The 25,291-nt window shown below is 47.3% G+C and overlaps 1 protein-coding gene across 1 annotated transcript in view; it reads left to right on the top strand.

Moving 5' to 3' along the window:
* The first annotated feature begins 999 nt into the window (after positions 1-999).
* Positions 1,000-25,291, top strand: part of LOC137331132 (guanylate cyclase soluble subunit beta-2-like) — a 91,284-nt gene continuing 66,992 nt past the window's right edge. The window contains exons 1-2 of the mRNA XM_067994736.1: positions 1,000-1,015; positions 1,191-1,378. Coding sequence (XP_067850837.1) covers positions 1,000-1,015; positions 1,191-1,378 — 204 coding nt within the window. The remainder of the gene's footprint in view (positions 1,016-1,190; positions 1,379-25,291) is intronic.

Below are 25,291 nucleotides of genomic sequence, written 5' to 3'. Positions count from 1 at the left end.
TCTGGCACACCTCCCAAGGCCTATTTAAAGTGGGGATGCATCTCAAAGCAAGATAGCATTCTCCACTTTCGTTATTGCTGGAAGAATGCTTCAAAATATTTTGGCAGCATAGATGAGTAGAAGGGTTGCCCCCTGGTTTTGTGATGCATACCTTGAGGTACTAAGGGATATGGGCCAAAGGCAGGTATATGGAGTTAGATCGCAGATCAGCCATGATCTTATCAAATGGCGGAGCAGGCACGAGGGGCTGAATGGCCTACTCCTGTTCCTATGTTCCTATGTACTGATGGAGGAAGTCAGGGCAAGGAGGGAAGTACTGTTCCCCAGCAGCCGCAGGAACATCCCCAAGGCCACTATTAAACAGGACTGGACTGAAGTGTCTAAAAGGGTCAGTGCCATCGGTATCATCCCCAGGAGCAGGGTTCAATGTACAAAGAGGTTCAATTATGTCACAAGAGCAGTGCGGGTGAGTACAGCTCTTCATCTCTTCAGCTCTCAACAGCACCTGACAGCACTCCTTTCACCCCCTCACCACATTCTCAACAATTCCCTCCTCATATCATATTTCAGCTTACAATCACAAGAGCACAATGCAACGCCTCTCTTTTTTCATTCCAAGCACACTCACCTCTTCCTTTGCTCTCTTCACACCACAAAATAACAGCATTCTCTTCTCTTATCCGAGCACTTGCACAAACACCAACTCCTCCCAGAACTCCTTCCTCACTTCATATTCCACACAGTTTACATTCATTACCTCCCCCTCCTCATTCCCATCTTGCTTCTTCTCCACCTCTCAACTCATGCACTATATGCACAAGCCTGACACACCTCCACTTACCTATCCAATAGTCACTCACTAACTCTTTTTCTCCAGGACAAGACAGCACATGATGCGAGAGAGAGAAAGGACCAAGACCGGGGGGAAGAGTACTGAACATTATAGCCTTCACCCAAGCAGAGCAAGAAGCCCTGGAGATCTGTGGGCCAGGCAGAGCCATGAGCATTGGGGAAGGTAAGGCTGGTGGCTTACCTGAGCAGGATATTGCATATTACTTTTAGCCCTTTGTTCACCTCAACAAATATGCAGCAAACTTCACAACTTCAAACTGCGTTCTCAAGACTGTCACCTGCTAATGCCCAGCTTATACGTGCTATCCTAACTCTTGTTCCTTTACTCTTTCTTCTAGATTCTTCATGGCAACAAGAGGCTCCAGCAGAAGACACCTCTAAGCAGAACAATCCTTCGGAGGATGTAGCCTCACGCATTCCATCCCTCCCAGGCACCAGCTCAGACATCGTCATTCTGCGTGGGTTAGATAGTGAGTCAGAGCGGTCTGCACATGGTGGAACACCCAGAATGAGTGAGCAGCAGCAGGTACTTGTGGCAGGGGCATCTCAGGATGCAGCTTATTAGAGGGCTAGATTCTCTCCCAGCTCTGCTGAGCAGGACAGTGATGAGGACTTCAGGGGCCCAACCATGAAAAGAAAATGGCTGATCTCACACAAGCTGGTACCAGTAAAAGTGACCATGAAGCTGTTGGATTGTCATAAAAACTCAACTGGTTCACTAATGTTCTTTAGGGAAGGAAGCCTACTATCCTTTACTGGTCTGGCCTATATGTGACCCCAGTCCCAAACCAGCGCGGTTGACTCTTCACTGCCCTCTGAAGTGACTTAGCAAGCTGGCTATAAATGCTGGCCTTGCTAGCAATACCCACATCCAGAGAATGAAAAAAAAAGTCCTGTTTCTGTGATCGGACACTAGCTGGACATTAATGGAGTGGTAGCCTTTTCTACTGACGAATGCTGCTGGCTGATGTTCTGGTGCCCTGATTGCAACACGTGTGCAGCCAGTGATGCTCTGGATGCGAGGGAGGTCAGCCACTGCTGCAATTCAGTAAGCTTTCATATTGATTGTTGAGGTCAATAGGAAAAGTGATGTACTGGTTAGACCTGGCGAACAGGGCATCGGTGACCTGCTTAATGCAGTTGTGTACTGCAGACTGGGAGGTGCAGCTGATGTCTCTTGCAGAAGACTGAAAGTAGCCAATGGCGAATAAGTTATGGTCTGTGGTGACTTTGACAGCCATAGGCAAAGCATTAACCCCTGGTCCAGTAGGCCGCAGGTGCTCCTTGCAGGAGGCTGGAGAGATCTGCAACAGCCTGCCTGGGGAAGCGCAACCTCCTGCAGCACTACTCTTCGGATAGATCCAAGAAAGTGACTCTTGGCCTGTATACCCTGTGTTCTGGGTATGGCCTCCTACAAGCAGCCCCCCTCACCTGCTGTCTGCTGATAGGCGCAGCTGCTTTTGATGCCGGTTGCTGAGCTGCTGCTGTTGCTGCTACTTTTCCTCCAGGTGTTCCTCCATGTAAGCTATGAATTACATGTTTCATAGATTATACCATGGCTGCGTAGGACACCAAAATCTTGTGAAATAGCTTTGTTTCCTTAGTCAACATTTTAAATACTGTATTCTGCAAACCATAATTTTAATGGGTCTTTGTTATCTAGACATTCTCAAAATTAGATCCCTCCCCTTACATATTTCTAAGCTTAATACGTGTAAGATATGGCCACTGAATTCAGTGATTTTTTTTAAATTGTGCTATTTTCTACTCATTAAAAGAGCCCCCTCCATAAAGACTCTTCTCTCCAACTACTTAAAGACTTAAATAAATACCACTGTGGAAACAATTGAGAGACTTAGAAATACCACCATCTTTTACAGTTCCATCATTAATAACAATTGAGATTATTCTACCAAAATAGCTCACTTCCTGAACACAGTGGCATTTCTCCTTTAAGAACCTGTAGTTAAATAATGAGACAATTATGTTACACACTTTGCATAACAACTCGCTGAGTAAATTTTTTTCCCTTATCTTGCCTCTGGTTCTTTTGCCAATTACCTTAAATCTGTGTCCCCTGGTTACCGACCCTTCTGCCACTGGAAAAAGTTTCTTCGTATTTACTCTATCAAAACCCTTCATGAGTTTGAACACCTTGATCAAATCTCCCCTTAACCTTCTCTGCTCTCAGGAGAACAACCTCAATTTCTCTAGTCTCTCCACATAACTGAAGCCCCCATCCCTGGTACCATTCTAGTAAATCTCTTCTGTACCCTATTGAAGGCCTTGACTTCCTTCCTAAAGTGTGGTGCCCAGAATTGGACACAGTACTCCAGCTGGGCCTAACCAGTGTTTTATAGATGTTTAGCATATTCCTTGCTTTTGTACTCTATGGGGGAAAAGGCGGGAAAGTGGAGTTGAGGTAAAAATCAGATCAACCATGATCTCATTAAATGGCAGAGCAGGCTCAATGGGCCAAATCGCCTACTGCTGCTCCTATCTCTTATGGTCTTATGGTTTTATGGTTAAATTGGGCCATTTAGCGCCCGTTTTTTAGGCGCTACGTGGCCTACTAAGACTCGAAAATGGGGTCCGAGATGCGCGCGGACACTTCCAACGGGAAGTGTGCTGGACACCATCTTGGTAGAGGGGTTTGCGCATGCGCGCCTAATGACCACTGGCAGCATGCAGAGGAGGGAGATGATGACGCGAATCAGTATGCAACGCTGATTTGAAGGCACCGCTGCCATTTTGCAACTCTACACTCCAGCTAATGCCCTGTCTTGACCTCGCACAGCTAAACACAACGTTAAACGGCATGAAGGACCCACCCCACCAGCTCTATTTAAAGGGATCATGACGTACGTAGAGGTTAGTTGCTGGATTATTTTTTCTGGCTGCTGACGCAATTGTATGGGTTTTTGTAGGTTTCCTATACTTGGCTAAAGTTTAACTAAGTACTCTACAGGGAGTGGTCCAGCTGGTCTATGGTACTTTTAGTGCCATTTAAAATACTGTGCTGAAAAAAGTTGCTTCCAGACATGGGTGGCCTGGTAGGGCTTCCTCTGGGAATTGAACATGACTGGGAGAATGAAGAGGCCACGTAGAGCAGGACAAGCTGCCAGAAGAGGGAGGAGGAGGAGGAGGAGCAGAGCACTCATCAGGAGGCCATATCCAAGGAAGGTCTTCGGGGACCAATTCAGTTACCTCAAATTCAGTGACGACCAGCGCATCAGACATCTTGAGTTCACTAAAGAGGTCATGACTGAAATCTGTCAATTGTTGCAGCCACAACTGCAGCCTCAAAGCAGAGCAAGGACAGCAATGCCTGTGGCCGTCAAGGTGACCGTGGCTCTTAATTTTTATGGCTCTGGCTCCTTTCAGGCTACTGCTGGAGATATAAACAACATCTTGCAGTTTGCAGTGCACTGCAGTATAAGGGAGGTCACTGAGGCTCTCTATACAATGAGAAACACATTCATCTCATTCCCTCTTGCCAGAGACAAGCAGGAGGAGCGAGCACAAGGTTTTGCTTGGATTGCCGGCTTCCACTTGGTGCAGGGTGTCATAGACTGCACGCACATTGACTTGCATGCTCCTTATCTGAACTCGGACATATTCATGAACTGAAAGTGATTCCACTCCCTCAATGTGCAGCTGGTATGCGACCACAGCCAGCAGACCATGCAGGTGAATGCCCGCTATCCTGACAACAGCCATGATTCTTTCATTCTGTGGCAGTCCACTCATCCACCTGCATTTTAACCAACAAGACAAAGGCTGGCTACTGGGCAACAAGGGTTATCCCGTCATGACATGACTCATGAATTCGGTCAGGAACCCACGCACAGATGCACAGCAGGCCTACAATGAGAGTTATGTTACCACAAGGAACATTATAGAGCACTTCATCGGCATCCTCAAGCAATGCTTCTGTTGCCTACACTGCTCTGGAGGAGCCCTGCGGAACTCAGCTGACTGGGTATCGGGATTTGTGATAGTATGCTGCATGCTGCACAACCTGCCAACCACCTATCAGGCGAGAAGCTGAGGAGCATGAGCAAGAGGAGGAGGAAGTGGAGAAGGGGGAGGAAGTGGAGGAAGAGAAAAGGAGGCTACAACATAGACAGGCCCTTTCTGCCAGGACTCTACGTGATCAGATTATTTATGAGCGATACCAGTAACCTCCTCTACACCTCCCCATTCACCAACAGTCCCACACTCCTTACCTTTCCTCTCACTGACCATCACATTGTCCTCTTTATGATCACACACTGGTTCCTCCCTCAGCTCACCGCAGAAATAAAAACCACTACCAAATGCAAATTCAAATGCAAATTTATTAATTCACTCATTAAATAATGCATACAAAATGAAACTATTCATAATGCATATTAATAAATAATGCATACAAAATGAAACTCACAGCATTCCGTTCTCTCAGGTCCAGCCCTGACATTGTCATCAAAACTGCTGACAAGGGAGGTGATGTTGTTGTGTGGCGAACAGACCTCTACCTTGCGGAGGCTGAAAGCCAACTCTTCGACACCTCCTCCGACCTCCCCCGAACCATGACCCCACCGACGAACATCAAGTCATACTTTCCCAGACCGTCACTGATCTCATCTCCTCTGGAGATCTTCCCCCCATGGCCTCCAAACTCAGAGTCCCCCAACCCTGCACAGCTTACTTCTACCTCCTTCCCAAGATCCACAAACAGGACTGCCCTGGGAGACCCATCATTTCAGCTTGTTCTTGCCCCACGGAACTTATCTCCTCCTATCTTGACTCTTCACTCTATTTTTTTCTCCCCTTGTCCAGTCTCTTCCAATCTAAAACCCGACTCTTTTTTTTATTCGTTCATGGGATGTGGGCGTCGCTGGCGAGGGCGGCATTTATTGCCCATCCCTAATTGCCCTCGAGAAGGTGGTGGTGAGCTGTCTTCTTGAACCGCTGCAGTCCGTGTGGTGAAGGTTCTCCCACAGTGCAGTTTGGAAGGGAGTTCCAGGATTTTGACCCAGCGACGATGAAGGAATGGCGATATATTTCCACGTATGGATGGTGTGTGACTTGGAGGGGAACGTGCAGGTGGTGGTGTTCCCATGTGCCTACTGCTCTTGTCCTTCTTGGTGGAAGAGGTCGCGGGTTTGGGAGGCATTGTCGAAGAAGCCTTGGCGAGTTGCTGCAATGCATCCTGTGGATGGTACACACTGCAGCCACAGTGTGCCGGTGGTGAAGGGAGTGAATGTTTAGGGTGGTGGATGGGGTGCCAATCAAGCGGGCTGCTTTGTCCTGGATGGTGTCGAGCTTCTTGAGTGTTGTTGGAGCTGCACTCATCCAAGCAAGTGGAGAGTATTCCATCACACTCCTGACTTGTGCCTTGTAGATGGTGGAAAGGCTTTGGGGAGTCAGGAGGTGAGTCACTTGCCGCAGAATACCCAGCCTCTGACCTGCTCTTGTAGCCACAGTATTTATATGGTTGGTCCAGTTAAGCTTCTGGTCAATGGTGACCCCCAGGATGTTGATGGTGGGGGATTCAGCGATGGTAATGCCGTTGAATGTCAAGGGGAGGTGGTTAGACTCTCTCTTGATGGAGATGGTCATTGCCTGGCACTTGTCTGGCACGAATGTTACATGCCACTTATGAGCCCAAGCCTGGATGTTGTCCAGGCATTGCTGCATGCGGGCTCATATTTGAGGGGTTGCGAATGGAGCTGAACACTGTGCAATCATCAGCGAAAATCCCCATTTCTGACTTTATGATGGAGGAAAGGTCATTGATGAAGCAGCTGAAGATGGTTGTGCCTAGGACACTGCCCTGAGGAACTCCTGCAGCAATGTCCTGGGGCTGAGATGATTGGCCTCCAACAACCACTACCATCTTCCGTTGTGCTAGGTATGACTCCAGCCACTGGAGAGTTCTCCCCCTGATTCCCATTGACTTTAATTTTACTAGGGCTCCTTGGTGCCACACTCGGTCAAATGCTGCCTTGATGTCAAGGGCAGTCGCTCTCACCTCACCTCTGGAATTCAGCTCTTTTGTCCATGTTTGGACCAAGGCTGTAATGAGGTCTGGAGCCGAGTTGTCCTGGCGGAACCCAAACTGAGCATCGGTGAGCAGGTTATTGTGAGTAAGTGCCACTTGATAGCACTGTTGACGACACCTTCCATCACTTTGCTGATGATTGAGAGTAGACTGATGGGGCGGTAATTGGCCGGATTGGATTTGTCCTGCTTTTTGTGGACAGGACATACCTGGGAAATTTTCCACCTTGTCGGGTAGACGCCAGTGTTGTAGCTGTACTGGAACAGTTTGGCTAGAGGCGCAGCTAGTTCTGGAGCACAAGTCTTCAGCACTACAGCCGGGATGTTGTCGGGGCCCATAGCCTTTGACGTATCCAGTGCACTCAGCCGTTTCTTGATATCACGTGGAGTGAACCGAATTGGCTGAAGACTGGCTTCTGTGATGGTGGGTATATCGGGAGGAGGCCGAGATGAACCATCCACTCGGCACTTCTGGCTGAAGGTGGTTGCAAACGCTTCAGCCTTGTCTTTTGCACTCAGGTGCTGGACTCCGCCATCTTTGAGGATGGGGATGTTTGCAGAGCCTCCTCCTCCCATTAGTTGTTTAATTGTCCACCACCATTCACGACTGGATGTGGCAGGACTGCAGAGCTTTGATCTAATCCGTTGGGTGTGGAATCGCTTAGCTGTGTCTATCGCATGTTGCTTCTACTGTTTAGCATGCATGTAGTCCTGAGTTGTAGCTTCACCAGGTTGGCACCTCATTTTTAGGTACGCCTGGTGCTGCTCCTGGCATGCTCTTCCACACTCCTCATTGAACCAGGGTTGATCCCCTGGCTTGTTGGTAATGTTAGAGTGAGGAATATGCCAGGCCATGAGGTTACAGATTGTGCTGGAATACAATACTGCTTCTGCTGATGGCCCACAGCGCCTCATGGATGCCCAGTTTTGAGCTGCAAGATCTGTTCTGAATCTATCCCATTTAGCACGGTGATAGTGCCACACAACACATTGGATGGTGTCCTCATTGCGAAGACGGGACTTTGTCTCCACGAGGTCTGTGCGGTGGTCACTCCTACCAAAACTGTCATGGACAGATGCATTTGCGACAGGTAGATTGGTGAGGACGAAGTCAAGTAAGTTTTTCCCTCGTGTTGGTTCGCTCACCATCTGCTGCAGGCCCAGTCTGGCAGCTATGTCCTTCAGGACTCGGCCAGCTCAGTCAGTCGTGGTGCTACTGAGCCACTCTTGGTGATGGACTTTGAAGTCCCCCACCCAGAGTACATTCTGTGCCTTTGCTACTCTCAGTGCTTCCTCCAAGTGGTGTTCAACATGGAGGAGGACTGATTCATCAGCTGAGGGAGGACGGTAGGTGATAATCAGCAGGAGGTTTCCTTGACCATGTTCGACCTGATGCCATGAGATTTCATGGGGTCCAGAGTCAATGTTGAGGACTCCCAGGGCCACTCCCTCCTGACTGTATATCACTCTACCGCCACCTCTGGTGGGTCTGTCCTGCTGGTGGGACAGGACATACCCAGGGATGGTGATGGAAGGGCCTGGGATGTTGGCTGAAAGGTATGATTCTGTGAGTATGGCTAAGTCAGGCTGTTGCTTGACTAGTCTGTGGGACAGCTCTCCCAATTTTGGCACAAGTCCCCAGATGTTAGTGAGGAGGACATTGCAGGGTCGACTGGGCTTTGTTTGCCTTTGTCGTGTCCGGTGCCCAGTGATCCGATGCCGGGTGGTCCGTCCGGTTTTATTCTTATTATGACTTTGTTTAGCGAGATTTTACAACTGAGTGGCTTGCTAGGCCATTTCAGAGGGCAATTAAAAACCAACCACATTGCTGTGGGTCTGGAGTCACATATAGGCCAGACCAGGTAAGGACGGCAAGTTTCCTTCCCTAAAGGACATTAGTGAACCAGATGGGTTTTTACGACAATCCGATAGTTTCATGGCCACCATTACTGATACTAGTGTTTTAATTCCAGATTTTATTTAATTAATTGAATTTAATTAATTGAATTTAAATTCGCCAGCTGCCATGGCGGGATTTGAACTCATGACGCCAGATTATTAGTCCAGGCTTCTGACGCCCTCCACCAATTTAACAGTTTCCAGTTCCCCAGCCCTAACCGTCTCCTTTTCACCATCCCCCACAAGGACAGCCTGTGGGTCCTCCGCTTCTTCCTTGAACGGAGGCCCAACCAGTCCCCATCCAGCACCACCCTCCACCGCCTGGCTGAACTTGTTCTTACGTTGAACAACTTCTCTTTTGACTCCACTCATTTCCTCCAAATAAAAGGTGTTGCTATGGGAACCTGTATGGGTCCCAGCTATACCTGCCTTTTTGTGGGATAAGTGAAACATTCCTTGTTCCAGTCGTACTCAGGTCCCCTCCCTCACCTCTTTTTCTGGTACATTGGTACGGTGCTGTTTCCTGCTGTCGCCCCGAACTGGAAAATTTAATCAAACTTTGCTTCCAATTTCTACCTTTGCCTCGCCTTCACATGGTCCACCTCTGACTCATCCCTTCCCTTCCTCGACTTCTCTGTCTCCATTTCTGGGGTTAGGCTGTCAACCAATATCTATTATGAGCCCACCGACTTCCACAGTTACCTTGACTACACTACTTCCCACCCCGCTTCCTGTAAGGACTCCATTCTCTTCTCCCAGTTTCTCTGTCTCCGTCACATTTGTTCTGATGATGCCACCTTCCGCACCAGTGCTTCCGATATGTCCTTTTTCCTCAACTGAGGATTCCCTTCCACTGTAGTTGACAGGGCCCTCGACTGTGCCCGTCCTATTTCCCACACTTCTGCCCTCACTCTTTCTCTTCCCTCCATGAACATAATAGGGTCCCCATTGTCCTCACCTTCCACCCCACCTGCCTCCACATTCAACGTATCATCCTCCACCATTTCTGCCACTTCCAGCGCGATCCCACCACCAAACACATCTTTCCCTCCCTTTTCAGCATTCCAAAGGGACCACTTCCTCTGCTACATCCTGATCCACTCTTCCATCACCCCCAACATCCGTTCTCTTCCCCACGGCACCTTCCTGTCGAGTGCAGGAGATGCAACACCTGCACCTTCACTTCCTCCCTTCCCACCGTCCAGGGCCCCAAACACTCTGTCCAGGTGAAACAGGGATTTACTTGTACTTCTCTCAATTTAGTATACTGTATCCGTTGCTCACAATGCGGTCTCCTCTACATTGGGGAGACCAAACGCAAATTGGATGATCGCTTTGCTGAACACCTCCACATTGTGCGCAAGCGTGACCCTGACCTGCCGGTCACTTGCCATTTTAATTCCCCTTCCCACTCCCACTCTGACCTCTCTGTCCTCGGACTCTTACACTGTTCCAGTGAAGCTCAACGTAAGCTCGAGGAACAGCACCTCATCTTTTGTTTGGGCACTTCACAACCTTCCAGACTCAACACTGATTTCAGTAACTTCAGATCATAACCACTGCTCCCATTTTTTCAGCGCTAGTGCTGGTAATGGTTTTGCTGCTGCCATTTACAGCTCCTCCTGATCAATCTTTTGTTTCTAAACCTGTCCCATTACCACCTTCCTTGCCTCGCACCATCATCCCTTTTGTCATTTAATCACTCGTGCCCTCTATCCTATCACAGACCTTTCCTTTTGTTCTTTCTTCCCTTCCCCTCCGCCCCCCCCCCCCCTTTCCCTGGTTCTGTATTTACTTAAAAACTTTAACTCTTTTAACATCTTCCAGTTCTGACGAAAGGTCTTTGACCTGAAACGTTAACTCTGTTTCTTTCTCCACAGATGCTGCCTGACTTGCTGAACTTCTCCATCATTTTCTGTTTTTATTTCAGATTTCCAGCATCCGCAGTATTTTGCTTTTGAAACTATTCACCCTTGTGCATTGCCTTAGTGCCTGTCTTTTGTGTGCCTTTACCTTTCCTAGTACTCCTACAAGGTGCTTCTCCAGTGGCTGGAGCATGGGAGGTGGAAGGTTGCTGAGTTTCAAGTTGAGGAGACTACAGATGGCCTTGGAGGACAACCTCAAGCAGCTCTGTGCCGGGAGCCCGGCTTCAGGCTGCACCATCTCGGCCTGGGCTGCAGCAGTCTGGGCTGACTGGTTGACAGGCAACAACAAGGGCACAGGCGGAGTGGCAGGGGTGGGAGCAGGAATGCTGTCATCCTGAGAGAGGACAGCAGATTTCTCTTCCCTGAAGCCACTGCCACACTCCAGGGGCAGCACCTTGGCAATCCTGTTGATCTGTTGGAGAACAGATTGCTGGACACTGCTGTGATGTCCTAGAAGCCCCTTTCAAAAGTGGTACCCACAGCTACGCTGGCAGCAGACTGAGATTCCAATGCTGTGGTCAGACCTTTGATGGAAGGTTTTTATGCTGCAATGGAAGCTGTGACAGCGGTCATCAGATGCTGCATCATGGTGTGTTCCACAGGTGTGCTGATGGAGGTGACCACCCATTCCATTTTGGAAAAGATGGGCTCCAAGCTCTGTGCAAAGCCCTGTGCCAAGTTGGAGTTGGACTCCTCCACGCTCTTTGTCATTGTGTGCAGGCTTTCTGGCAGGCTTTCCAGTGCCCCAAGTATTTGGTTATGTACGCCCATCAGCCGCCTTCTGTTGCCTGGGCCATCAAAGTCATCATCTGACTCTTCTTCAACAGAACTAGCGTGCGCCCTCACCCACCTGTTGCTGGCACCTGTGTTATCCTTTCCCCCGCCCTGGCTCCTGCGCACTTGTGCCTCGTATTTCACCACGTGCAGATCCCTCCTCTATCCGAGCCTCTAAAGTATGTGCAGCGTCAGTCTCTGAGCGAGTGTAAGATCGAGTGACGGTGTTGCTTCATCATCACTGTTTTCTTCCTCTGCCTCCTCTGACTGGGAAGGTTCCAATTCTTGGGTATCTGAAATGAAAACGGGACAAGGGTTTGTTTGGGGTGAGGGGAGAGGAGAAAGTAAGACCTGCATGCTTATACCATTTGCAGCTTGTGAGTCAAAAGATTGTGGGATTAGGGAGAAGTGGGAAGAGAGAAGGAGGATTAGGTATCCAGAGACCTACATCATCGATCCCTCCAGTGCCGCAGTGGCCATGGCCTCAGGGAAGCTCCTTCCCGTGATGGCCAGCACCGTCTCCTCCATGGGGGTTCAAAAGTGTAGGCGCACTTGTCCTCTTCCAGTGTTTTGTTGCTGCCTCCTGTTATGCGCCACCTTCTCCTGCAAGAAAGAGGGAAGTGTGTCAGTGACTGTCCTGCACGATGTTTGGGCGATGTGCCTGTCATGGTTGAATAGCTGCCAATGTGTGTGAGCTATGAGTTGTGGGTGTGAGGCTTGCAACAGTGCTAAGTGTGTGAGGGTGAAGCCAACCATATGACCCACAGCAATGTGGTTGATTCTTAACTGCTCTCTGAAATGACCTAGCAAGCCACTCAGTTGTACAATCCCGCTACAAAAAGACATAATAAGAATAAAACTGGACAGACCACCCAGCATTGGACCACGAGACACCAGACACGACAAAGGGAAACCAAGCCCAGTCGACCCTGCAAAGTCCTCCTCACTAACATTTGGGGATCAATGGCAAAATTGGGAGAGCTGTCCCACAGACTAGTCAAGCAACAGCCTGACATAGCCATATTCACAGAATCAAAACTTTCAGCCAACGTCCCAGACTCCTCCATCACCATCCCTGGGTATGTCCTGTCCCACTAGCAGGACAGACCCACCAGAGATGGTGGCACAGTGGTATATAGTCAGGAGGCAGTGTCCCTGGGAGTCCTCAACATTGACTCCGGACCCCATGAGGTCTCACGGCATCAGGTCAAACATGGGCAAGGAAACCTCCTGCTGATTACCAGCTACCACCCTCCCTCAGCTGATGAATCAATACTCCTCCATGATGAGCACCACTTGGAGGAAGCACTGAGAGTATCAAGGGCACAGAATGTATTCTGGGTGGGGGACTTCAATGTCCATCACCAAGAATGGCTCGGTAGCACTGACCGAGCTAGCCGATTCCTGAAGGACGTGGCTGCCAGACTGCATCTACGGCAGGTGGTGAGAACCAACACGAGGAGAAATCTACTTGACCGCGTCCTCACCAATCTACCTGTTGCAGATGCATATGTCTATGACATATAGATATATATATAGGAGTGACCACCACACAGTCCTTGTGAAGACAAAGTCGCGTCTTCACACAGAGGACACCATCCATCGTGTTTGTGATCCTACCACCGTGCTAAATAGGATAGATTCGGAACCCAGATCTAGCAGCTCAAAACTGGGCATCCATGAGGTGCTGTGGGCCATCAGCAGCAGCGGAATTGTATTCCACCACAATCTGTAACCTCATGGCTCGGCATATTCCTCATTCTACCATTATATCAAGCCAGGGGATCAACCCTGGTTCAATGAGAAGAGCAGAAGAGCATGCCAGGAGCAGCACCAGGCGTACCTAAAAATGAGCTGCCAACCTGGTGAAGCTACAACATGCATACTAAACAGCGGAAGCAGCATGCTATAGATAGAGCGAAGCGATCCCACAAACAACGGATCAGATCAAAACTCTGCAGTCCTGTACATCCAGTCGTGAATGGTGGTGAACAATTAAACAACTAACGGGAGGAGGAGGCTCCGTGAACATCCCCATCCTCAATGATGGCAGAGCCCAGCACGTGAGTGCAAAAGACAAGGCTGAAGCATTTGCAACCATCTTCAGCCAGAAGCGCTGAGTGGATGATCCATCTCGGCCTCCTCCCGATATCCCCAACATCACAGAAGCCAGACTTCAGGCAATTCGATTCACTCCACATGATATCAAGAAACGGCTGAGTGCATTGGATACAGCTAAGTTTATGGGCCCCGACAACATCCCGGCTGTAGTGCTGAAGATTTGTGCTCCAGAACTAGCCACGCCTCTAGCCAAGCTGTTCCAGTACAGCTACAACACTGGCATCTACTCAAAAATGTGGAAAATTGCCCAGGTATGTCCTGTCCAGAAAAAGCAGGACAAATCCAATCCAGCAAATTACCACCCCATCTGCCTACTCTCAATCATCATCAAAGTGATGGAAGGTGTCGTCGACAGTGCTATCAAGTGGCACTTACTCACCAATAACCTGTTCACCGATACTCAGTTTGGGTTCCGCCAGGACCACTCGGCTCCAGACCTCATTACAGCCTTGGTCATAGACAAAAGAGCTGAATTCCAGAGGTGAGGTGAGAGTGACTGCCCTTGACATCAAGGCAGCATTTGACTGAGTGTGACATCAAGGAGCCCTAGTAAAATTGAAGTCAATGTGAATCAGGGGGAAAATTCTCCAGTGGCTGGAGACATACCTAGCACAAAGGAAGATGGTAGTGGTTGTTGGAAGCCATTCATCTCAGCCCCAGGACATCGCTGCAGGAGTTCCTCAGGGCAGCATCCTAGGCCCAACCATCTTCAGCTGCTTCATCAATGACCTTCCCTCCATCATAAGGTCAGATATTCACTGATGATTGCACAGTATTCCGTTCCATTCGCAACCCCTCAGATAATGAAGCAGTCTGTGCCCGCATGCAGCAAGGCCTGGACAACATCCATGCTTGGGCTGATAAGTGGCAAGTAACATTCGCGCCAGACAATTGCCAGGCAATGACCATCTCCAACAAGAGAGAGTCTAACCACCTCCCCTTGACATTCAATGGCATTACCATCGCCAAATCCCCCACTATCAACATCGTGGGGATCACCATTGACCAGAAATGATAAATATCATGGCTACAAGAGCAGGTTAGAGGCTTGGTATTCTGTGACGAGTGACTCACCTCTTGCCTCCCCACAGGCTTTCCACCATCTACAAGGCACAAGTCAGGAGTGTGATGGAATACTCTCCACTTGCCTGGATGAGTGAAGCTCCAACAACACTCAAGAAGCTCGACACCATCCAGAACAAAGCAGCCCGCTTGATTGACATGCCATCCACCACCCTAAACATTCACTCCCTTCACCACCGGCGCACCGTGGCTGCAGTGTGTACCATCTACAAGATGCACTGCAGCAACTCGCCAAGGCTTCTTCGACAGCACCTCCCAAACTTGCAACCTGTACCACCTAGAAAGACAAGGGCAGCAGGCACATGGGAAAAACACCACCTGCACATTCCCCTCCAAGTCACACACCATCCTGAATTGGAAATATATCACCGTTCTTTCATCATCGCTGGGTCAAAATCCTGGAACTCCCTACCCAACAGCACTGTGGGAGTACCTTCATCACATGGACTGCAGCAGTTCAAGAAGGTGGCTCACCACCACCTTCTCAAGGGCAATTAGGGATGGGCATTAAATGCTGGCCTTGCCAGCGACGCCCGCATCCCATGAATAAATGAATAAAAAAACAATTGAAGGGTTGAGTACTGATTGATGGAGATTGTTGGTAGGTGGGTGATGGGGGTGCAGTGAATTGAGCAGTGGATGAGGCTAGTGCTGCAGTTGGTAGAATATGCCATTTGAAGATTGAACTCACTGTCACAACTCGTGTCAGATCTTTGAACTTCTTCCTGCACTGCATCCAATATCTTGGAGCCATACCCCTGGCATTGATCTCCAGTGTTGCTTCCTCCACTGCCTCCTGAGCATATGTCTCGAGGGCCTCCTGCCCCGCTGCGGATACAAGATGTCTCTCCTTCTCTCCACCTCTTGTGCCAAGACCTCCAGTGCATTATCAGAAAGTCTTGGTGCACGTTCTCTTGCATGTTCAACCATTCTTCAATATATTACAGCACAGATTCAGTTCACAATGGACTCCCACCACTTCTTGCAGCTGCAATGCACCACCTCTTTGTTGAACAGGGGTGTAACATTTGCAATCCTCCAGTCCTCTGGTACCACTCCCATATCTAAGGAGGATTGGGAGATTGTGGCCAGAGCCTCCGCAATTTCCACCCTTACTTCCCTCAGCAACCCAGGATGCATCCCATCCAGACCAGGTGACCTTTCTCCTTTGAGTGCTGCCAATCTTTTAAGTACCTCCTCTTTATCTATTTTTATCCTATCCAATTTCTCTACCACCATCTCATTTACTGTGACATTCTCTTAAAGAGGGAAAAATATTTTGTTTCTTTCCCTATTTTCATGCATTTTATATCTTTAAAAATAACTCAGTTTTGCAATATTATTGTCATTTAAATGTAACTCAACAAACCTGCATGATATTTTTGAGCAGCAGGATAATTCTACCAGTTAAAATGATCTTTGTTGTCTTAATCGATATATTATTTTTGCAGTGCGACTCGACAGTTCAGAGTGGCCTTACTAACCCAATGAACAAAACACTTTTTAAGAAGTCTGTCTCTACCAGAATGTGCAATCCCACCAGACCTGTTTATTAAACATAGTTTGCAGGTGGATGTCATTGTTTTGTTATGTCGTTTTGTCTTGTCCTGTCTTGTCTTGTCTTTGTCCCTCTTTGGAAGACAGGCCAAACAACTTCATTATGACAAGTTTGTGCTGGAATTTGTAGTGATTTTAGAATTGTGCATAAACTCCAATGTCAAGTACGTGAAAAAATATAATCCTTTTTGAGAATTGAGCTCCAGGTCTGGTGCATCATTTGTTGAACAGTCTCTTCACAATGAATCATATTCTTCACAAAACAGACTCTGTCTTTTCATTTGTTTGCACTTATTAAAGAAAGATATAGGACCAGAAATCGCAATAAAACGCAGAAAACATAAACTTGCTCTTTGTGGTTCGTTGGCGGTATCACAGCTTCAAATTAAAGGGCCATCGCATGCTGCAATCAGAAAAATCATTGAAATAGCGCCAACTTACTTATCTGCCCAGCTGGAAAGTAACTAATTATGCCACCAAACAGGTACGCTTAAAAATATCAGGTCTAAACTAAGTTTTAAAAGTTCAGTTAGGCTTAATGACTGCCAAACAACTAAAAATTAACTTTTAAAAATGTGGAGTCTCATATTACTCCTTATTTTAATAGTTTTGTCATTAAAAAAAATTAAATTAAAAAATTATTTTTTTTTACTTTTCCGTTCTGTCTCTTTACTTTAATTCAATTATTTCTTTGGCTTTTTATATTAAAAAATTAAAATCTTTATTTACAATGACATCCAGAATACTAACTTTAAATGAATGAAGTCTGCTTGCCTGCTTGAGCAATGCAGCCTGAATCTGTGGGCGTGACTTCTCTTCCTGACAGATTTTGTGGGCGTGACTTCTCCTCACAGACATTTCTAGCCGCGCGGCAACTCACGCTGCTCAGAGGCTGGGTTGATAGCGCTCATTTTGTTTAAAGTTCAAATCCAAGCAATTGGATGCCACAGAGCCTGCAGTTAGCATTTTCATTAATTAAATTCGCAGGAGCTGAGGCGAGCATTGCCTCGCCGCACTGTGTAATTTCTGGCCCATAGTACCTTCTACCACTACTTTAATTGATGCATAAAGTATCAGGAGGTATCGCAGAACCAGAATACTATGTCCCAAAGATTTATAAAATTGTTTGCATGCTGGTGTGAGTGATGTGGTAGAAGAAATAGTTTCAAATCTGGTCAGCGAAAACAGTGTATCTAGAGACGATGATCATATGTTTTGGAGTGAGAAAATTCTAACTGATTGGATCCATCCAGTAAATTTAACTGAAATTTGGAAAGGTCAGTCATTTTTATAAAAACATAAGGATGAATACATTGGCGCTTTGAGAAGACAGACACACCAGTCTGGGAGAAGATATACACAGACACCGAGAAACTGCTTGTGAGATCTAGAAAAGCACAGATTGAGACCTGAACTATTTGCTATCTATTTTCTGCATAAGTAAATGTCAGATTTATTGGAAATCAACATAATTTTAATAAATCAAAATGGTTTAACCAAGTTTTTTTTAACATTATAACCTAGAAGTACTGTTGGTGAAATTAGCAGATTATTTATTTTTTGTATTCATTCATGGGATGTGGGTGTCACTGGTAAGGCCAGCATTTATTTCCCATCCCTAATTGCCCTTGAAGAAGGTGGTGATGAGCTGCTAGGTCATTTCAGAGGACAATTAAGAATCAACCACATTGCTGTGGGTCTGGAGTCACATGTAGGCCAGACCGGGTAAGGGCATCAGTGAACCAGATGGGTTTTTACGACAATCCAGTAGTTTCATGACAACCATTACTGATACTAGTTTTTTTATTCCAGATTTTAAAAAATTTAATTAATTGAATTTAAATTCCCCCAGCTGCCAGGGCGGGATTTAAACGCATCGACTCCGGATTATTAGTCCAGGCCTCTGGGTTACTAGTCCAGTAACATAACTACTATGCTACCATACCCACATTAATGCAAGCAATAATCTGTTTCTCTTTTATTTTTGAGGCGAGGAACGTCAGTACTGATGAACAGAACACTTCCCATTCAAACACCTAGAGTGAAATTCCCTGAGATTCTTCCAATTGTCCGCCATAACTTTAGCAGAAGGGCTGCGGAAACCCCAGAAAAATGGCGTTTACGCCATTTTTTGGAGCTTATGGGGCACTTCTGCCGAAGATATGGTGGATGAAAGGGAGAACCCCTCGAGAAATTCACCCTGCATCAAGCACGCTCAGATCAGGTACAGCACAGGTACAAACATAGACCTCCACTCTGCCCCAACAATGTACTTCAGCTCCAATCTCAGAAGAGCATCGTTGTGGCATATTTTCCATTTCCCACAACAATTTGACCTGTCTGAGTGACACTGTTAATTAGTGCCAAATTAGAGACTATTTTGTACTGTATGTCTACACCCTGGAACTGGACGATCCAAATTCATTTCACAAAGGACCTTTAGGGGTTTAATTTCTGCAATGCTTGTTCTGATCGTCCATCATAAATTCGTCAGAAGATCTGTAGAAACCCCAGAGAAATGGCATAAATCCTTCCATGCCATCTCTCCAGGGTTTCTGCAGATCTTCCGCTGAAGTTATGGTGGACAATCAGGGCAATTATTCTGGAAATTCAACCCCTTCAAGTCAGCAATAACAGAAGGCTTTCATTCCATCAGTATGAGCTGGATTTGAACCCAGTTTTCAACATTAACCTATTATTTTAAAAGAGTTTATGCCTCCATTAAAATAGCAGATAAAGGAAATTAATACAAATGCACTAAGTGTGCAGCCACTAATATCTCCAATAATAAATTTTGGGCTTGCATGTTCTATGTAAAATAGTATTCATTAATCACAGGATTAGTCAAAAAAAAACCTGGAACAATTTTAGTGCTTCGAGTGACACAGAAGTTTGATATTGTTGATTTACTAATAATTGTCTGTTATGTGCAAACACAGCACACAGTTTCAGTGTATATGATTTGCAACAGAAAAGGAAAAAATGAACTCTGGAAAATGTCAAGGATAAGTCCCACTCTATAACTTAAACTTTCTAGAAGATTTTTAAAAATTTTAAATAACTGATCTTTTTTAACCCAGTGGTTCTGACAGTACCTCAATGGCATTACTTAGTATTCATGATACTTTAATCAAAATATCTTGCTCAACCTTCTCTCCTGCCTGATTATGAAATTCTATAAACTGAAAGTCATGAAATTAACTCTGAAAATTGATTTTAGTTTGCATGTTAAAAAAAAATCCTGTCCTCTGAAATAGAAACAGAGCAGACTGGAAATACACAGCAGGTTGAACAGTATCTAAAAGTGAAAGATGGGTTAACATTTCAGGTGTGACCCTTCAACAGAACATCAGAGTATCAGCATTTATAGGTTTTCTTTTTATTCTCCAAAACCTGTTGCTTGAGAGTTTTTGCAGTAGAAGAAGGAAAGAAAGTCATGAGGGATTGGGGTAATTCCATTGTGTTAGAGCTTGAGTTACTTTCAGGTTAAGATTTCCATTATTAGTAATAGGAAAAGTAGACAAAATGGTGGAGTGGGAGAATGCCATGTTACAGCACCAGCACATGACACCACAGAGTGGTATGACTGCTTTTATATCGGTGCTATTTTAATTCAGGTTCCAGGAAGCAGCATCCATAAGCGGGGGCTGCCATTTATGCTGTGAGATCCAGCTCCCTTATCCTGGAAATAGATTCATAGCTCTACTTTTCATTGAGTGTGTTGATCAGTGAAATGAGAGACGTGACAGAGGCTCAATCAATAAGCAGGGGACTTGCCAGATTTCATTTTTACAGCAATGTCGATATCCCCAAGGTTCTGGGCCTTACCATTAATTCTGTTGTTCTCGCTAACTTCTGTCCCAGCCTCAGACCCAAACCTCCATGCCCAGTAATGCCTAAGCTCCTGACCATAGCCTCACTAACCCTATACCCCAGACTTTGCCCCTTCCAAACATAGGCAGAGCCGCCCTGGGCCTTGTACTTTCCTGCTCCTAGATGACAGCTTCTGGGAAACTAATCCTGCTGCATACCATTTCAACTCGGGCATTACAGCTTAGTCCATCCTGCTTATAATTCCACACTCCTTGACTGATGTGCTTCCTGCTGCACTGTGCCACCCCGTTCCCTGTTCCTCTTTTGATGGCTATCCTGCCCTGTCACTTGCTTCATTCTCCACCTAACAGCTCCATTTCAATGCCAGTGCCCCGGATTACCTGCAAACAACACCATGGGAAATGTACAGATATTCTTTAGATATTAAGAATTGACAATCTGTATTCATAATTTATGAATTAAAATTCTGAACCTGCTCTCTTATTGGGATATGTTATAACACCATCCTTAAATGTTTTCTGGGCTTTATCATAGAATCATAGAAAGTTACGGCACAGAAGGAGGCCGTTCGGCCCATCGTGTTTGTGCTGGGCATGGTGGGCCGAATGGCCTCCTTCTGCGGCCAAATCGTCACTGATTTTACCATTTGTGTTTAATTCTGTGCTATGGGTCATTTAAATAAAATCTACATTACATTATACACACGGAATAATTGGTTTCCGAAGATTCTTATCCAAAATTCAAATTCTTTTTGGTTGATAATCTTACATTTAAAAAAAATATCAAATCAATTTGAATTTTTTAGCTGGGCATTGTACTGGCCAGGTGGGGGCTGAAATACTCTGATTCCACCATAACTGCAATGGAGTCGGATTTATATCCAATCAGTAGCCTGTGTTCCTGACCTCACTGTAGTATCAGAGGTCAAGGCAGGGTCATCAAATTTAAGAAACAGCTTGCATAATCAACCCTCTTTATAAGAGGGTAGAATTAAAAAAATCAGTCAGAACAATTCTGGGTCTGCCAGGCCGTAACCCCACCCTAGAGATCTCTGTGGGCACCGCTTCTGCAAATCTATGCACCTGGATGCCGGCATCTTTCTGGTGTCCAGGTGGCTGGATGCTCAGGAAGCGGGGGCTGCAGGAAATTTTGTGGGTGATGGTACCCCGCCACCATTCAAACATCAGGCCATTTGTGGGGCAGATGGAATAACTGGACCTTTAACATCGTAAAACACCCAAAGCGTTTAATCATCATAAACCCTGAGAGTAAAGCTCAAGTGGTTTATTAAAGTCACCTTAATGCTGAAATGTATTACTTGAGGGTTACTGCTTTGTTACAACTGGAGTCACTAACAAAATCAATGAGAAGAATTGATTCATTTTACAAACTACCACAAGGGTCACCATACCCAATAACATATCCGTATAACACCCTGGGCTATAAATTGGATCTCGTGGTGCCCGTTGTGTCGGCACTACATGGCCTCCTAAAGACCCAAAATGGTGCCTGGAATGCGCACGCACACTTTTAAGGTGACGTCATCTTGGTAAACATGTTTGCGCACGTGCAGATAATGAACGCTGGCACCATGTAAAGTAGGGAGAATATGCGATAGATCTAAATGGACAGATGTGATTTTGGAACTCAACGCTCCAGCCAACGTACTGTCTTAACCACACACAGCTGAACAGGTCGTAGATGGTCTGGAGGACCCCCCACCAGCACTATTTAAAGGGATTATGCAGGTGTTCCAAGTTAGTTGCTGGGTTATTGCTTCTGGCTGCTGGTACAATTGTACGTGTTTGTTGAAGCTTCCTATACTTGGAGAAAGATGCAATATTGTATAGAGTGTGGTCTGGCAGATCCTGCATTACGGTTGGTGGCATTTAAAACACAATGCTGAACAAGGTTTCTGGCAACTATGGGTGGCCTGCTAGGGCTCCTGCTGGGCATTGAACACGACAGGGAGCATACAGAGAGGCCACGCAGAGCAGGTCAAGCTGCGAGGAGAGGGGGGAGGAGGAGGAGGAGCATGGCACTCAGCAGCAGGCCATTTCCAATGAGGGCCTTCAGGGACCAATTGTCTTACCGCAACCTGAGCGAAGATCAGTGCATCAGACGGCTGCAGTTCACGAAAGAGGTCATGATGGAGATTTTTCAACTGCAGCAGCCACAACTGCAGCCTCCGAGCAGGGCTGGGACGACATCGGCTGCGGCTGTGAAGGTGACCGTGGTGCTGAATTTTACGGCTCTGGATCCTTTCAGGTTACTGCTGGCAATATGTGACACATCTCGCAGTTTGCAGTGCACTGCTGCATAAGGGAGTCACTGAGGCACTATATGTATGGTGCAACAGATTCATAACACTCTCTCTTGACAGAGAGAAGCAGAATGAGCGAGCACGAGGGTTTGCTCGCATTGCAGACTTCCCCATGGTGCAGGGTGGCCATGACTGCACATATATTGCCATGTGTGCTCCACATCTCAACTCGACCATCTTTATGAACAGAAAGGGATTTCACTCCCTCAATGTGCAGTTGGTGTGTGACCACACGCAGCACATCATACAGGTCAACGCCCGCTACCCTGGCCGCAGTCATGATTCTTTCATTCTGCGACAGTCTAATGTCCCACCTATCTGTAAGCCGGCACGGCAGGTCAAAGGCTGGCTACTAGGTGATAAGGGCTATTCCCTCATGCGGTGGCTCATAACTCTGGTCAGGAACGCACGCACATGTGCAGAGCAGGCCTACAGTGAGAGCCATGCGACCACACGACACGTCATCAAGCACGCCATAGTCGTCCTAAAGCAATGCTTCCGCTGCCTAGACCATTCTGGAGGACTCAGCTGAGCAGGTGTCAAGATTCATCGTTGCATGCTGCACAAGCTCGCCCTTATGAGAGGACAGCCTTTGCCACTGCCTATCCAGCAAGACCTTGAGCCAGAGGAGGAAGAGGGGAAAGAGGAGAAAGAAAGAGGAGGAAGAGGTGGAAGAGGAGGAGGAAAAGGCAAGGAGGCAACAAGGTGCCCAGGCCCTGTCTGCCAGGGCTCTGCGTGCTCATCTTATTAATGAACGATATCAGTAACCTCAATGACACCTCCCAAGTCACCAACAGTCCTACACTCCTCACCTTTCCTCTCCCACATACCCACATGATCATTCAATTGTCCTTATGATTACACATTGCTTCCTCCCGCAGCTCATCGCATAAATAAAAACCACCACCAACTGCGACTTCAAATACAAATTTATAAACTAACACATGAAATCATGTAAACAACATTATACTATTCACCTTTGTGCATTCCCTTAATGCTTGTCGTTCATGTGCCTTTTCCTTTCCGAATGCTCCTACGAGGTGCATCCCCAGTGGCTGGAGCATGGGTTGTGGAAGGCTGCTGACTTTCAATTGAGGAGAGTGCAGATGGCCTTGGAGGACGATCTCAAGCAGCTTTGGGACAGGAGGGCCCGGCTTCAGACTGCATCATCTCTGCAGCAGTCTGGCCTGGCTGGCAGATAGGCAACAGCAAGGGACTGGCGGAGTGGCAGGGGTGGGAGCAGGAATGCTGTCGTCCTGAGAGAGGACAGCAGGTTCGAGTGTCATGGCGCCACTGCCACTCGCACAGGGCGACACCTCAGCAATCCTGGTGATCTCCTGGAGAATCGATTGCTGGACTGCTGTGATGCTCTGGAAGCCCCATTCCACAGTGGAACCCAGAGCCACGATAGCAGCAGTCTGAGCTCCAAATGCAGCAGTCAGACATTGGATGGCAGATGTTTGTGCTGCAATGGAAGCTGCATCATGGTGGGTTCCACGGGTGTGCTGATGGAGGTAACCACCTCTTCCATGTGGGAAAGGTTAGGCTCCAAGCTCATCGCAAAGCCCTGTGCCAAGTTTGAGATGTACCGCTCCATGCCCCGTGACATTGTGCACAGGCTTTCTGGCAGGCTTTCCAGTGCACCGAGCATTTGGTTGTGTAAGCCCATCAACCTTCTCCTGTAGCCTGGCCCATCAAAGTCATCATCTGACTCCTCTGCAGCAGAACTAGTGTGCGACCTTGTCCTCTGGCGAGCTGGCACTTGTGGTATCTGTTTCCCACCACCCCCCCCGCCCCCAGCTCCTGCGCACTTGTGCCCGGTGTCTCACCATGTGCAGATCCCTCCTCTAACCTAGCCTCTACACTACACGTAGTGTCGATATCTGAACAGGTGGTTGCGAGTGTCAGATTAGGTGACAGTGTGGCTTTATTATCACTGTGTTCCTCTTCCTCCACCTCGGACAATACTGGCTCCAGTTCTTGGGTATCTGCAATGACAAGGGGAGACGGGTTGAGTTGTGGAGCGGGGTGGAGAAAGTAAGACGTGCATGCTGACACCATCTGCAGCACGTGAATTAGAAAAGATTGTGGGATGAGGGAGATGTAGGAAACAAGGAGGATTAGGTATGTAGACACCCTCATCATCGAGACCTCCAGCGCCACCACTGGCCAAGGTTGCAGCGACGGCCTGCCCAATGATCCTCAGCACCTTTTCCTCCATGGGGGTGAGGACGTGTGAGCGTGCCTGTCCTCCCCAAGGACTTTGCTGCTACTGGCTGTTAAGCACCACTTTCTTCTGCAAGACAGAGGGAAGTGTGTCAGTGAGTGTCCTACAAGGTGTTTGGGTAATGTCTCTGTCATGATTAAATAGTGTGTGTGACCTGTGAATGCAGGATGGCCCCCTGTGCATCCACCTCCTCCATCAAGGCCTCTAGTGATACATTCGAGAAACTTGGTGCAAGAGTGGTATTATGTGAGGCTGAGATGCAGCATCTGAAGTGCAGCCTTGCGTATGGATGGAAAGTGTTTGTTAGTGCATGGGTGATGGAGGGTGTCGTGAGTGGAGCAGTGGTGCAGTTGGTAGGATGTGCCACTTGACACTTCAATTCACACACCTTGACCACTCGTGTATAATCATTGAACTTTTTCCTGCACTGCATCCACGTGCATGGTGCAATGCTCCTGGCATTCACTTCCAGCGCCACCTCCTCCCACTGCCTCTGCAGCTGGTGCCTGGAGGGCTTCCTGCCACTCTGCGGACGCAGGATGGCCCCCTGTGCATCCACCTCCTCCATCAAGGCCTCTAGTGATACATTCGAGAAACTTGGTGCACACTCTCTTGCAGGTCCACCCATTAAATTTTTCTTCCACCACTGAT

Source organism: Heptranchias perlo, chromosome 13 (assembly GCF_035084215.1).
Source record: "Heptranchias perlo isolate sHepPer1 chromosome 13, sHepPer1.hap1, whole genome shotgun sequence".
Lineage (NCBI taxonomy): Eukaryota > Metazoa > Chordata > Chondrichthyes > Hexanchiformes > Hexanchidae > Heptranchias > Heptranchias perlo.
Note: the sequence above shows the minus strand (reverse complement) of the source record. Positions and strands in the feature narration are given on the sequence as shown.